Below are 12,828 nucleotides of genomic sequence, written 5' to 3' on the forward strand. Positions count from 1 at the left end.
ACACCGGGGAGGAAGATTTAATCGGATTTAGCGATTAGGAGTGACGGATTGTTTGGTAAACGTATAGCATGTTCTATATGTTATAGTTATTTGAATGACTCTTACCATAATATGTTACGTTAACATACCAGGCACGTTCTCAGTTGGTTATTTATGCCTCATATAACGTACACTTATTCAGCCTGTTGTTCACTATTCTTTGTTTATTTTAAATTGCCTTTCAAATGTCTATTCTTGGTGTTGGCTTTTATCAAATAAATTTCCCCAAAAAATGCGACTTATACTCCAGTGCGACGTATATATGTTTTTTTCCTTCTTTATTGTGCATTTTCGGCCGGTGCGACGTATACTCCGGAGCGACTTATAGTCCGAAAAATACGGTAGTGAACTCATTAAAGGAATCATCGAAGCAACAAAATACAAATCGAATCGTTTTTCTATTAAAAATTAATCGATTTGATTACATACATTGCATCTCTAAAGGGTTAATGGGCAGTGTGTAAGCAAGCAGTGCTTTCTGAACTACGCTACACGGCAGACAGCAATATCATGTTGTGTTCTTACAGGAGTGAGTTTGCAGGCACATATACAGTCAAAAGTTTAAAAGAAGCACAGATAAGGAAGTATTGAGGTTATTCACATTTTTGAGCCCAGACTATTTGCACAAGTTATTAGCTGCTCATAAGCAAAGCTTTTAGAATGTTGCTGAAAAGTGACGTGTATATGAGTGTGTGTACGTACCCAAACAAGGTCGGCCCAGTCCCTGAGATCTGTAGCCACGTGGACAGGCGCAGTGGTAACTACCTCTGGTGTTTTCACAGATCTGGTTATATCTGCACTGATGGGTGCCGTCTCTGCACTCGTCCATGTCTATGACAGAGTGTGCTGTGAGTCACACTGTCGTAACGCAACACAAACTACTTACTGCTACATAAAGAACACTTGATACCGACCTACACACGTCCCGTTGGCACCCTTGGTCATGCCAGCGGAGCACAGGTCGATACAGCTGTAACCACCACGGGTGTTTTTACACTGCTGGTCGGAACGACAAACCCTCTGCCTGCATTCATTTATGTCTGCGGAGAAAAATACATCAGTTCTGGAAAAAAACTGAAATGTGTGATTCGTCAGAATCATTAATCTGAACTACTATATACAACTTTTTCACATCCATATGATACCGATATTGGACGCTTGAGTACTGACCGATATTAATCTGGTACAATATTAGCAAGAATCCTGCATTCTTAATTATTTTGTAGTGTGGAATGTTAGAAAATATTTAAATCAAGTGAAATTAATCAACAATAGAATAATGGTAGGTATAAAAATACTAAACGATTTACTATTAACTGTCTGAAATTGATTTATGCTGTCTTTAAGTTAAAGTGAAGTGGTAAGTTAATTACATGACTGGGGATTGGTACCAAATTTGGTAATTTTATAGGCACTGATCAGATTCACGCAAAATCAAACAGCGACATATTTCGATAACTTTGTTGCATGTGACGTCACATCCGGCTAAAGCACTTGGCGGGCAAACAAGCACCAAGCAGCAGTCAAAGCGGACTCAATCGGACTGCCTCGAGGTAATGTTACAATATCCCATGCCAACAAAGCAAGTATGCCTATGTTAGGAAACATTTAAACATACACTTAGGCTCCACTTATCAAAATGCGCAAGCTCGATGCTAATTTATTTGGGATTTGCCATGCAAGTGATTAGCGATTTTACGTTGCTTTTTCGCACCTCCATATTTGTTAAGGACATTTACAACTAAGAAGCACATTGCCACATTACAATCAAACAGCAGGTGCGTAATAACTGCAATACTTACAGTACAAACACTTTTTATGGTTCAACAAAAAAGTTCATTCAGCTTAATGGCAAAGACTATTCCCTGAGTAGGCAATGCACCGTAGCCCATAACCTACTGCCATCTTGTGTCTTGAAATTGCAACTGCATGCAAAGTGCACTATATACAAAAAAGTGTAAAAAGCTGTTAATCGTTATCAGCTCGTTGGTAATTGTTAAATACAAAATGTCATTATATCAAACAAATTAACATAATTAACACAACCGAAAATTGGTACTGTATGTACATATTTAAATCTGTATTGATTCAAATATGAAAATTACCTATCCCTACTCATGATGCAGTAAGTTGAATGATGCAGACACGTTTGTTACTGAATACTTTCTAATATGCTTCTGCCCTAAGGGTGTTTGTATGTAAGTAATATGCTGCACTATAATTATTTGATACTTGTTTATATTGACATATCATGTTTTGGACTGCAATATTGTTCAATTAATAAATGATAAATGATAAATGGGTTATACTTGTATAGCACTTTTCTACCTTCAAGGTACTCAAAGCGCTTTGACACTATTTCCACATTCACCCATTCACACACACATTCACACACTGATGGCGGGAGCTGCCATGCAAGGCGCTAACCAGCAGCCATCAGGAGCAAGGGGTGAAGTGTCTTGTCCAAGGACACAACGGACGTGACTAGGATGGTAGAAGGTGGGGATTGAACCCCAGTAACCAGCAACCCTCCGATTGCTGGCACGGCCACTCTACCAACTTCGCCACGCCGTATTACGTGCATCTTGCTTGTGTGCTATTGTTTGCTTAGTTGTTGTGTAGCTACTAGCTCCTAGTAGCCTATAGACTACAATGTTTGCCTTTTGTAAAGGACTTCACTAAAGTACAAGAAAAGAGTATTAAAAGTAAACCAGCTGCAGGACTGTTTAATTAATGGTTGCTCCTCACATCTCACTCATTAAAGATAAAAAGTGAGCAAAAAATATGAAATACATACAAAAACGAGAAGGCAGGTGTGTCAATCCTGTGATTTACGGGTGATTAGTCCAGGTATCCTATCATTCTATTTAAGAAGGCTATGACTGATGACTATGATGATAATTTCAGACTACCGTGCAGTAGCATTCCTGAAAAACTTTTCTTTTATTATGCTTGGGTGCAGGCTAAGTAGCCTTTTTAGGAGGTTACTCACCAACACAGCGTCGGTTCCTGAGTTGAAAGCCAGGCTCACAGGTGCAGCGATAACTTCCAATAGTGTTGAGGCAGTGTTGATTGCAAGGATTGGACTCCCGGCACTCGTTTATATCTTAGCAACAAACGATGAGAGTTGTGGAAACTTAGGACGCCACTACTATTCCACACTGGAAACAATTCCTTATTAAATGTTTTTATACCTGTGCAACTCAGGCCATCGGCTGCTCTCCTGAAACCGCGGCCACAGCGCATCATGCAGCGGTACGATCCGAAAGTGTTCTCGCAGTCCTGTCCGTCATGACACACGTTCGCCCCCAGTGAACACTCATCAATATCTGGTGTGGGGGAAACGCTTGGGTGACTCACGCTGTCACGACAACGCCCTAACTTACTGTAAATGTGTGAGTGCGGTATACCTTGACACGTCCTGCCGTCAGCTGATATGGTGAGACCACGGGGACAAGAGCAGTAGTAGGTGCCCATGGCGTTGTGGCACGCGTGAGAACAGGGGCTCCCGACCTCACACTCGTTCTCATCTGTGGTGCATAAACAATAAAAGCAAGGAAACTTTGCATGGTACTTAATGTCTTTAGTGACAATGGAATCCTCGATTAATAATTTCACACGCACCTGCACAGTACGGCCCTGCAGGGACCAAAGTGAACCCATTAGGACACTGGTTGCTGCGATCACCTGAAACGATGAATATGCAATTATTACCTTTGACGGGCAGAAATGAGATCAAGGTGAGAACCCAGTGTGATACTAGGTTACCGTATTTTCCGGATTACAGGGCGCACCGGATTATAAGGCGCACTGCGGATGAATGGTCTATTTTCGATCTTTTTTTATATAAAAGGCGCACCGTATTATAGGGCGCATTAAAAGAGTCATATTTTTTATTTTTTTCTAAATTGAAAACATCTACATAACATGTAATGGTGGTTCTTTGGTCAAAATGTTGCATAGATTATGTTTTACAGATCATCTTCAAGCCGCTTTCTGACAGTCATACTTGCCAACCCTCCCGATTTTCCCGGGAGACTCCCGAATTTTAGTGCCCCTCCCGAATATCTCCCGGGGCAACCGTTCTCCCGAATTTCTCCCGATTTCCACCCGGACAACAATATTGGGGGCGTGCCTTTAAGGCACTGCCTTAAGCGTCCTCTACAACCTGTCGTCAAGTCCGCTTTTCCTCCATACAAACAGCGTGCCGACCCAGTTACCTAATATATTCGGCTTTTACACACACATAAGTGAATGCAAGTCATACTTGATCAACAGACATACAGGTCACACTGAGGGCGGCCGTATAAACAACTTTAACACTGTTACAAATATGCACCACACTGTGAACCCACACCAAACAAGAATGACAAACACATTTCGGGAGAACATCCGCACCGTAACACAACATAAACACAACAGAACAAATACCCAGAACCCCTTGCAGCACTAACTCTTCCAGGACGCTACTATATACACCCCCCGCTACCACCGAAACCCAGCCCCCCCATCTCCCGAATCCGGAGGTCTCAAGGTTGGCAAGTATGCTGACAGTCGCTTCCAGATGCGCCGTTTTGTGGGCGGTCTTATTTACGTGGTTCACCTTCGGCAGCGTCTTCTCCTCGTCATCTTTGTTGTAGCGGTGTAGCGTGCAAGGACAGGGGTGGAAGAAGTGTCAAAAGATGGAGCTAACTGTTTTAATGACATTCAGACTTTATCCAGAAAACAACAACAAGGACGAAAATGTGTCCCGTGAAAAACCGTCCGACCGGAACTCTAATAACTAAAGTTCCTTGGGTGAATAATGTAAACTCACTACACCGGTTTGTTTTAGCGCTTTCATGGCGAGTTTACTGACAGATATAAGTAAGAACTTTACACTACTTTATATTGGCAATGGTAACAGCGGAGGATAAATGCCCCATAACAAGAAGATAGAGAAAAAGAAGAAGCTTATTGACTAGGTCAGGGGTCGGCAACCCGCGGCTCCGGAGCCGCATGCGGCTCTTTGATTACTCTGATGCGGCTCAGCTGCATACTTGCCAACCCTCCCGATTTTTCCGGGAGTAACCCGAATTTCAATGCCCCTCCTGAAAATCTCCCGGGGCAACCATTCTCTGATTTCCACCCGGACAACAATATTCAGGGCGTGCCGTGATGGCACTGTCTTTAGCGTCCTCTACGACCTGTCGTCGCGTCCGCTTTATCACCATACAAACTGCGTGCCGGCCCAGTCTCATGTTGTATGCGACTTCTGCATACACACGTAAGTGACTGCAAGGCATACTTGGTCAACAGCCATACAGGTTACACTGAGGGTGGTGATATAAACAACTTTAACACTGTTACAAATATGCGGCACACTGTGAACCCACACCAAACAAGAATGACAAACACATTTCGGGAGAACATCCGCACCGTAACACAACATAAACACAACAGAACAAATACCCAGAATCCCTGTAGCCCAAACTCTTTCGGGCGTTTTGTTTTTTCATTACTACAAGGAGGACTTAAATAGACATTAAGTATTTTACTTAACCTTCAACCCGACGTCTTTTTCGGAGTTAAAAACGTTTTGTTGCATGCAGAAATGTTATTTCATTTTCTCTGCAGTCGTTCATTGATTTCATAAATGTAACCCATAATAGTTTGTTTATACATAGCACAAAGCAAAACAATTTATATGCAGTGTTATTTCATTTTAAATTTCAAAAGAGTTTTGTGGCTCCCATTGTTTTCTTTAATTTGTGAAACGGGTCAAAATGGCTCTTTGAGTGGTAAAGGTTGCCGACCCCTGGACTAGGTCGTCGGTACAGACTACAAAGGCGGACGTGCGCAATTTTTCAGAATTTATGAAGCTCTCAAATAAACATCAGCAGGTACCAGAAGGTAAGAAAAGTTGCATAATATTGAGAAACAAAACGGCAGATAATATGTCTTACCTTATATACGCACAGCATAATAATACTTGTATGTTTAATGCGTCGACAATCCACCAAGCGATGCGGCTTCATAGCTTGTTAAAGTCGTACTAAAACATTTTGATAGCTTTTTGAGCGCCGTGTGTAATGTTCTATATTTTCAATGGAACATATAAAATGTTGGTGTTGTTTACTTGAGTGCAATGTTCCCTCTAATTTTTCTTGTGTGTGAGAAAACGCACAAACTCCCTGAGCATTCAATGGAGCACATGTGAGCAACATCAGACGTGCACACTGTGGCCACACCAGCGTCACACCTGTCCCAAACCTAACATCATAACAATTTAAATGTTTTATTAAAATAATTTTCTGATATAAGTGATTTTGCCCACTTACAATGACAATAACAAAAAAACATGTTTTTCATGACCGAATGTGCTAGTATTGTATGTCTGGCTGCGAGTCCTGCCTTTAAAAGAAATGTTACCCCATTCAGAAATTACATTTAGTTCCTGTAACTTTCTGTCTGTAAAATACATCTTTTTATTAGCATTTATGAAATCTAGTGACAATATTTCATGAATAATATCCTTAGATTAACATCCTTAATAAATGGCAGTAAAATAAGCACACATCTGATTGTGGAGTCAGAGTGTTACAACATTTACACATTATGTGGCGTTGGGGTTGTCCGACTTTTTGTGTGGCCATAAACGCAGCACTGGCTAAGTGCCATGAGTGCTTGTGTTGGTGCAGGTGAGAGAGCGAGCGGCTTCTGTTGAAACGACGGATGATAACGTTGGTTTAAGCCTGGTTTGTATGGCAGAAAATTACCAGTTTTTATCGATAAAAGTTTTTTTTACTCATGCTTTTGGTGTGGTTACAAACAGTTTTGCTCAATAAAGTGATTGATGGAATTCCTGTCCGTAAAGTGTCTCGACAGACGATAATTGAACTGTGTTGACAAAGATTGTTTTATTCATTGGGGCCACTCTTGTTGTCACCTGTCACTCACAGAGTTGCATTGCAAAATCATACAGAATAAATTGTAATGTGTTTATTTTGTTTAAAGTTCAGATGGGATTTCTGATTTCCTGCGCGTCATTAATTTGCTGTGCGCAGAGAACGCGTGAGCGGTGCGCAATTGCGCAGGCGCGCACCTTAGAGGGAATGTTGGTTGAGTGATATCTCTCATGTTTGACTGCCAACTACTGGTCACACTTATCATTACACCATGTACCAAATAAAATTGCTTCGAGGTCGGTGAGCAAAACCATAATTATTTCGTACATTAGGCGCACCGGGTTATTCGACGCACTGTCGAGTTATGAGAAAAGTGCGCCTTATAGTCCGGAAAATACGGTAGGTTAGTTCTCTTACCCTTGCTGATACTTGCTTGGATGTCGTACTCCAGCACTTCCTCCAAGGGGTGGTACCGAGCATTGACGGCCGTCGCATGAAGCGTCTCGACCAGGTAGGGCATTTTACCCTTGGACACGTCGTAGGAGATGGTGTGATTCCAGGAGTAAGGAACGCTCTCCCTGTCGATGCTGAACATTCGAGTAGACAAAGCGTAGATTTGGCCCGGACCTGTTTGGATGTAGTCCTCCGTGTAGTCCTGACAGGAGAGGTGTTTATGTCGTTTGCGAAGAGTCGCTCATTGTTATATACACAAGGACAGTCTCTTCATGGATGTACCTTGATGCTGATGTCCACATGTGAAGGCAGCTGCAAGATATGGCCGTTCACCGCGATGTCCAGCAACAACGCACCGTCTGAGTCAAGGCCACGGGCAATGTGGGTCATCCTCAGAATCTCACCTAGTATCACAGTGAACCCCGCCGTCACTCATAGTATTGACATTGCAGCCCTCCAACAGAACCTTTTCATGATATACAATATCAACATAGGGCCTGATCCACTGAAGGTTTGCGTGTTTTAAAACACATGCAAAAATTACATCGACTGAGCTCATGTGCAGAGGATTGCGTCTCTTAAATGAGCAAAACAGGGAGCGCAATTTATTTAGCGTGTCTGTCTTCATATACTGAATATGCAGAATATACGTTGATTATCAGAACGCCCACAATACTGGAAGGAGATGCAAATATAATAATTTAGCACTCGAAATGGGATTTATCAAGACTGAGACTGTTCTGTGGCCACTGTTTTGCGTCTATATTTAGCACTTCTGAAATGTTTGTGCAAACTGGCAAAGTTATGCACAAATGGCCGTGAGAAAGAAGTCGATCGCGCTGCATAGACAGACGACGGGGGGAGGATATTCTGTCTGTGTGCGTGTCAACATATTTGTACTGACAGAAATACAAATATTACACATGTCGTTGTGGAAGGAAGTGCGTCAGCGCCCTGCAGGGGCAAAGGTCACCGCCTCTGGCGATGGTGTCGTGGGTGGAGCACCATCAGCTAGGGGCGGGGCATGTGTGGGACGGCGAGACACAGCTGGCAGGTGATTAGATTTCACAGGTGGTACGTGTTAATCTAATCATGTGTTGTCTTTAACAGTAAGCAGCCGGGAGCAGAGGAGGAGAGAGGATTGGGAGTGACGGCAACGTCAGGACATGCCGAAAGACATTTGGAAAAATCTTGTTAACATTAAAAACTTTTTTAAACCTGCATGCTTGGCTCTTGTACCGTGCCACAGTCGTCTATTCAGTAATGACATTTTATAATTTTATAGCTACTGGATAACTTAAGAGGCTAAAATAATTCAATTGAATCGTTTTTTTTTAAATTGGTGCTCATTTTTTCATATAGGGCATATATTATTCTAATATGTGTTCTATATGAAAAAACCTCTGGCAACATGCATTTTCTTGCCCCTGGATCATTCCAGACAATTATAACATCGCGGCGCCTCCCAGAGGCCCACTTTCAGCATACTGGAAGTAGGTTATGTTGTGGTAGATTGTGCTTCAATGTAGAACAGAAAATGTAGCACATGTTAGTGTGCTGCATGTCAACAACATGACAAAAAGCCACAAGTTGGACCATATGATGTCATCTCCGAGGTGACAGCCAGCCTACACGCATAAACCTTATCTACAAACCCTGTTTCCATATGAGTTGGGATATTGTGTTAGATGTAAATATAAATGGAATACAATGATTTGCAAATCATTTTCAACCCATATTCAGTTGAATATGCTACAAAGACAACATATTTGATGTTCAAACTGATAAACATTTTTTTTTTTTGCAAATAATCATTAACTTTAGAATTTGATGCCAGCAACACGTGACAAAAAAGTTGGGAAAGGTGGCAATAAATACTGATAAAGTTGAAGAATGCTCATCAAACACTTATTTGGAACATCCCACAGGTGAACAGACAAATTGGGAACAGGTGGGTGCCATGATTGGGTATAAAAGTAGATTCCATGAAATGCTCAGTCATTCACAAACAAGGATGGGGCGAGGGTCACCACTTTGTCAACAAATGCATGAGAAAATTGTTGAACAGTTTAAGAAAAACCTTTCTCAACCAGCTATTGCAAGGAATTTAGGGATTTCACCATCTACGGTCCGTAATATCATCAAAGGGTTCAAAGAATCTGGAGAAATCACTGCACGTAAGCAGCTAAGCCCGTGACCTTCGATCCCTCAGGCTGTACTGCATCAACAAGCGACATCAGTGTGTTAAGGATATCACCACATGGGCTCAGGAACACTTCAGAAACCCACTGTTAGTAACTAGAGTTGGTCGCTACATCTGTAAGTGCAAGTTAAAACTCTCCTATGCAAGGCGAAAACCGTTTATCAACAACACCCAGAAACGCCGTCGGCTTCGCTGGGCCTGAGCTCATCAAAGATGGACTGATACAAAGTGGAAAAGTGTTCTGTGGTCTGACGAGTCCACATTTCAAATTGTTTTTGGAAACTGTGGACGTCGTGTCCTCCGGACCAAAGAGGAAAAGAACCATCCGGATTGTTATAGGCGCAAAGTTAAAAAGCCAGCATCTGTGATGGTATGGCGGTGTATTAGTGCCCAAGACATGGGTAACTTACACATCTGTGAAGGCACCATTAATGCTGAAAGGTACATACAGGTTTTGGAGCAACATATGTTGCCATCCAAGCAACGTTACCATGGACGCCCCTGCTTATTTCAGCAAGACAATGCCAAGCCACGTGTTACATCAACGTGGCTTCATAGTAAAAGAGTGTGGGTACTATACTGGCCTGCCTGTAGTCCAGACCTGTCTCCCATTGAAAATGTGCGGCGCATTATGAAGCCTAAAATACCACAACGGAGACCCCCGGACTGTTAAACAACTTAAGCTGTACATCAAGCAAGAATGGGAAATAATTCCACCTGAGAAGCTTGAAAAAAATGTGTCTCCTCAGTTCCCAAATGTTTACTGAGTGTTGTTAAAAGGAAAGGCCATGTAACACAGTGGTGAACATACCATTTCCCAACTACTTTCACACGTGTTGCAGCCATGAAATTCTAAGTTAATTATTATTTGCAAAAAAAAAATGTTGTCTTTGTAGTGCATTCAATTGAATATGGGTTGAATTGGATTTGCAAATCACTGTATTCCGTTTATATTTACATCTAACACAATTTCCCAACTCATATGGGAATGGGGTTTGTAAATAGTGTCAGTCTACCCCAGGGCAGCTGTGGCTATGAAAGTAGCTTACCTCCACCAGGTGTGAATAAATGATGGGTTCTACATGTAAAGCGACTTTGGGTACTTAGAAAAGTGCTATATAAATCCCAGGTATTATTATTATTATTATTATTAAATAGGGTGGTCTGCACCATTTTGGCTTCACTTGTTTTTAATTGTACACACAGTCTTAGACCACACACAACACGCCCACTAATAGTACACCTAATTTTAGAGTTTGCACACGCTATTTAGTGCTTGTTATCGTCATAGATCAGGCCCATTCTGCACAATAAACACATAAACATACGTATGTGAGTAATAGGAGGTCCACGGCGTGGCGCGGTTTGGAGAGTGGCCGTGCCAGCAACCTGAGGGTTCCTGGTCCGATCCCCAGCTTCTACCAACCTAGTCATGTCCGTTGTGTCCTTGAGCAAGACACTTCACCCTTGCTCCTGATGGGTCGTGGTTAGGGCCTTGCATGTGTGTGAATGTGGAAATACTGTCAAAGCGCTTTGAGTGCCTTAAAGGTAGAAAAGCGGTATACAAGTATAACCCATTTACCATTGGTAGTACATACCTGTGGCAAATTCCACCTGTGTTTCTCTCCTGAAGACGCCGCCTGTGAGCGTGTACCCATTGACGGCCTCTCCTACTTCCTGTGCAGTGGTCCAGTAGATCGGATTCAGGATGGAGATGAGCTTCCTCATCGCAGGCCCTTGATAAAAGCCGGAGGACAGACACATTCCAATTGGTATGTCCTGTGTCATGACATGATTGTGTATGGAACTCACCTAACGATCGCGGGATGTTTGAAATAGACGCTTTGATGAATCTTCCGCCAGATATTGTGTCTGTGACGGTGGCGTTCAGTATGGCGATGCCAAACTCGATATCGTTGATGTTTCCCGCAATGCTACCTCGTGCCATTTGGGGCCCGCCTGATAAAGATAGAATATTCAAGATTGTTGCAGCAAGACACATTGCATCTCCTTAATCGCCTTACCTGGACAGGCCTCAATGTTACACCTGGAAAGCTGGGAGGTGTCTCCCGGGCACAGACGACCACCGTAGCTTGGCGACGGGTAATTACAAAGTCGCATGCGGGTTTTCTCTCCACCTCCACACGAAGCAGAGCATTCTCCCCACGACTGCCACGATCCCCAGTTACCATCAACTGAAATGAGACGGAAATATGTTTGTTTGTGTGTTTCGAGCGCGTTTCGAAGGCGTTTCAGTACAAAAACGCACCAGGGCATGTGGCCGTGTTGCATCTCTGTATCTGTGCATCCGAGCCTGCACACGCTCGGCCGCCATTGGCCGGTCTCGGATTGTCACATGTCCTGTAGCGTCTCATCTGCCCTCCGTTGCATGTCTTGCTGCAGCTGCCCCAGCTGCTCCATGGACCCCAGTTTCCGCTCACTGATGGAATAAGCAATATTCAAACCACAGGAATAAAGTGAAATACAGTGGGGTTTGTCTCTGTGCGATATAGAAATTACTATATCGTGATATTCGAGTATACGTTCTCACGCAATTGCTTTTAGCTGCGGGTATTACACTACAGGCTCTTCTCACTCTTTCTTGTCTCTCCTTCTCACAGAGACTTAAAACAAGCGCACCTTCTTACATACATCACATACGTATACGCCCTCGCGGAGCAGAGAGGTAGCGGCATGGATAACGTTAGCTGTGGTGCGAGTGGTAATACGAGAGAAAGAAGGTGCGAATCTGGTAACAAATGAAGGAAGAATTAATTCCCAAGAAAAACAGCACGAGTCCATCGTCTGGCAGTGATTTGGCTTCAAGTGGGAATATGTCGAACAGACAACCGTAATTTGTCAAGTGTGGGGCAAAAGCGTTGCTACAAAAAGTAGCATTACTGCTAATGTAGCATCATTTGAAAAGTCACCTGCTAGAGAATGAAGAGTGCTTGAAAACTCCGCATGTCAACATCTCCGTTCGGTGCCACACCAACAAAATGCCGATGCAACCATTTCCACATCAACACCGTATGAAAGAAATAGTCCACAACATAAGGAGATAACGTCCGCCGGAACCTACCACATAGCGAAGGACGTACACAATTTGATTTCCTATTATGCAGCTCATTTTTATTTGACACTTATTGAACTATCTTGTGTGACATCATGCACAAAAGTGCACTTTATTTGTTTTAAACTATTGTAGTCCCGTTCTGTACAAAAAGTGCACTTTAATTTAGTGTT

At 42.7% G+C, this 12,828-nt stretch overlaps 1 protein-coding gene across 2 annotated transcripts in view; it reads right to left on the bottom strand.

Moving 5' to 3' along the window:
• The window catches only part of hmcn1 (hemicentin 1), a 282,829-nt gene that overhangs the window by 27,819 nt on the left and 242,182 nt on the right, over nucleotides 1–12,828 (bottom strand). For both annotated transcript variants that reach the window (XM_061975788.2, XM_061975787.2), the window contains exons 92-103: nucleotides 11,852–12,022; nucleotides 11,607–11,777; nucleotides 11,395–11,541; nucleotides 11,181–11,318; nucleotides 7,662–7,783; nucleotides 7,344–7,581; nucleotides 3,664–3,726; nucleotides 3,450–3,569; nucleotides 3,234–3,368; nucleotides 3,032–3,145; nucleotides 954–1,079; nucleotides 742–870 (exon numbers count right to left, since the gene is read on the bottom strand). In XM_061975788.2, coding sequence (XP_061831772.2) covers nucleotides 742–870; nucleotides 954–1,079; nucleotides 3,032–3,145; nucleotides 3,234–3,368; nucleotides 3,450–3,569; nucleotides 3,664–3,726; nucleotides 7,344–7,581; nucleotides 7,662–7,783; nucleotides 11,181–11,318; nucleotides 11,395–11,541; nucleotides 11,607–11,777; nucleotides 11,852–12,022 — 1,674 coding nt within the window. The remainder of the gene's footprint in view (nucleotides 1–741; nucleotides 871–953; nucleotides 1,080–3,031; nucleotides 3,146–3,233; nucleotides 3,369–3,449; nucleotides 3,570–3,663; nucleotides 3,727–7,343; nucleotides 7,582–7,661; nucleotides 7,784–11,180; nucleotides 11,319–11,394; nucleotides 11,542–11,606; nucleotides 11,778–11,851; nucleotides 12,023–12,828) is intronic.

The sequence above is a fragment of the Nerophis lumbriciformis genome, linkage group LG14 (assembly GCF_033978685.3).
Source record: "Nerophis lumbriciformis linkage group LG14, RoL_Nlum_v2.1, whole genome shotgun sequence".
Classification (NCBI taxonomy): Eukaryota; Metazoa; Chordata; class Actinopteri; order Syngnathiformes; family Syngnathidae; genus Nerophis; species Nerophis lumbriciformis.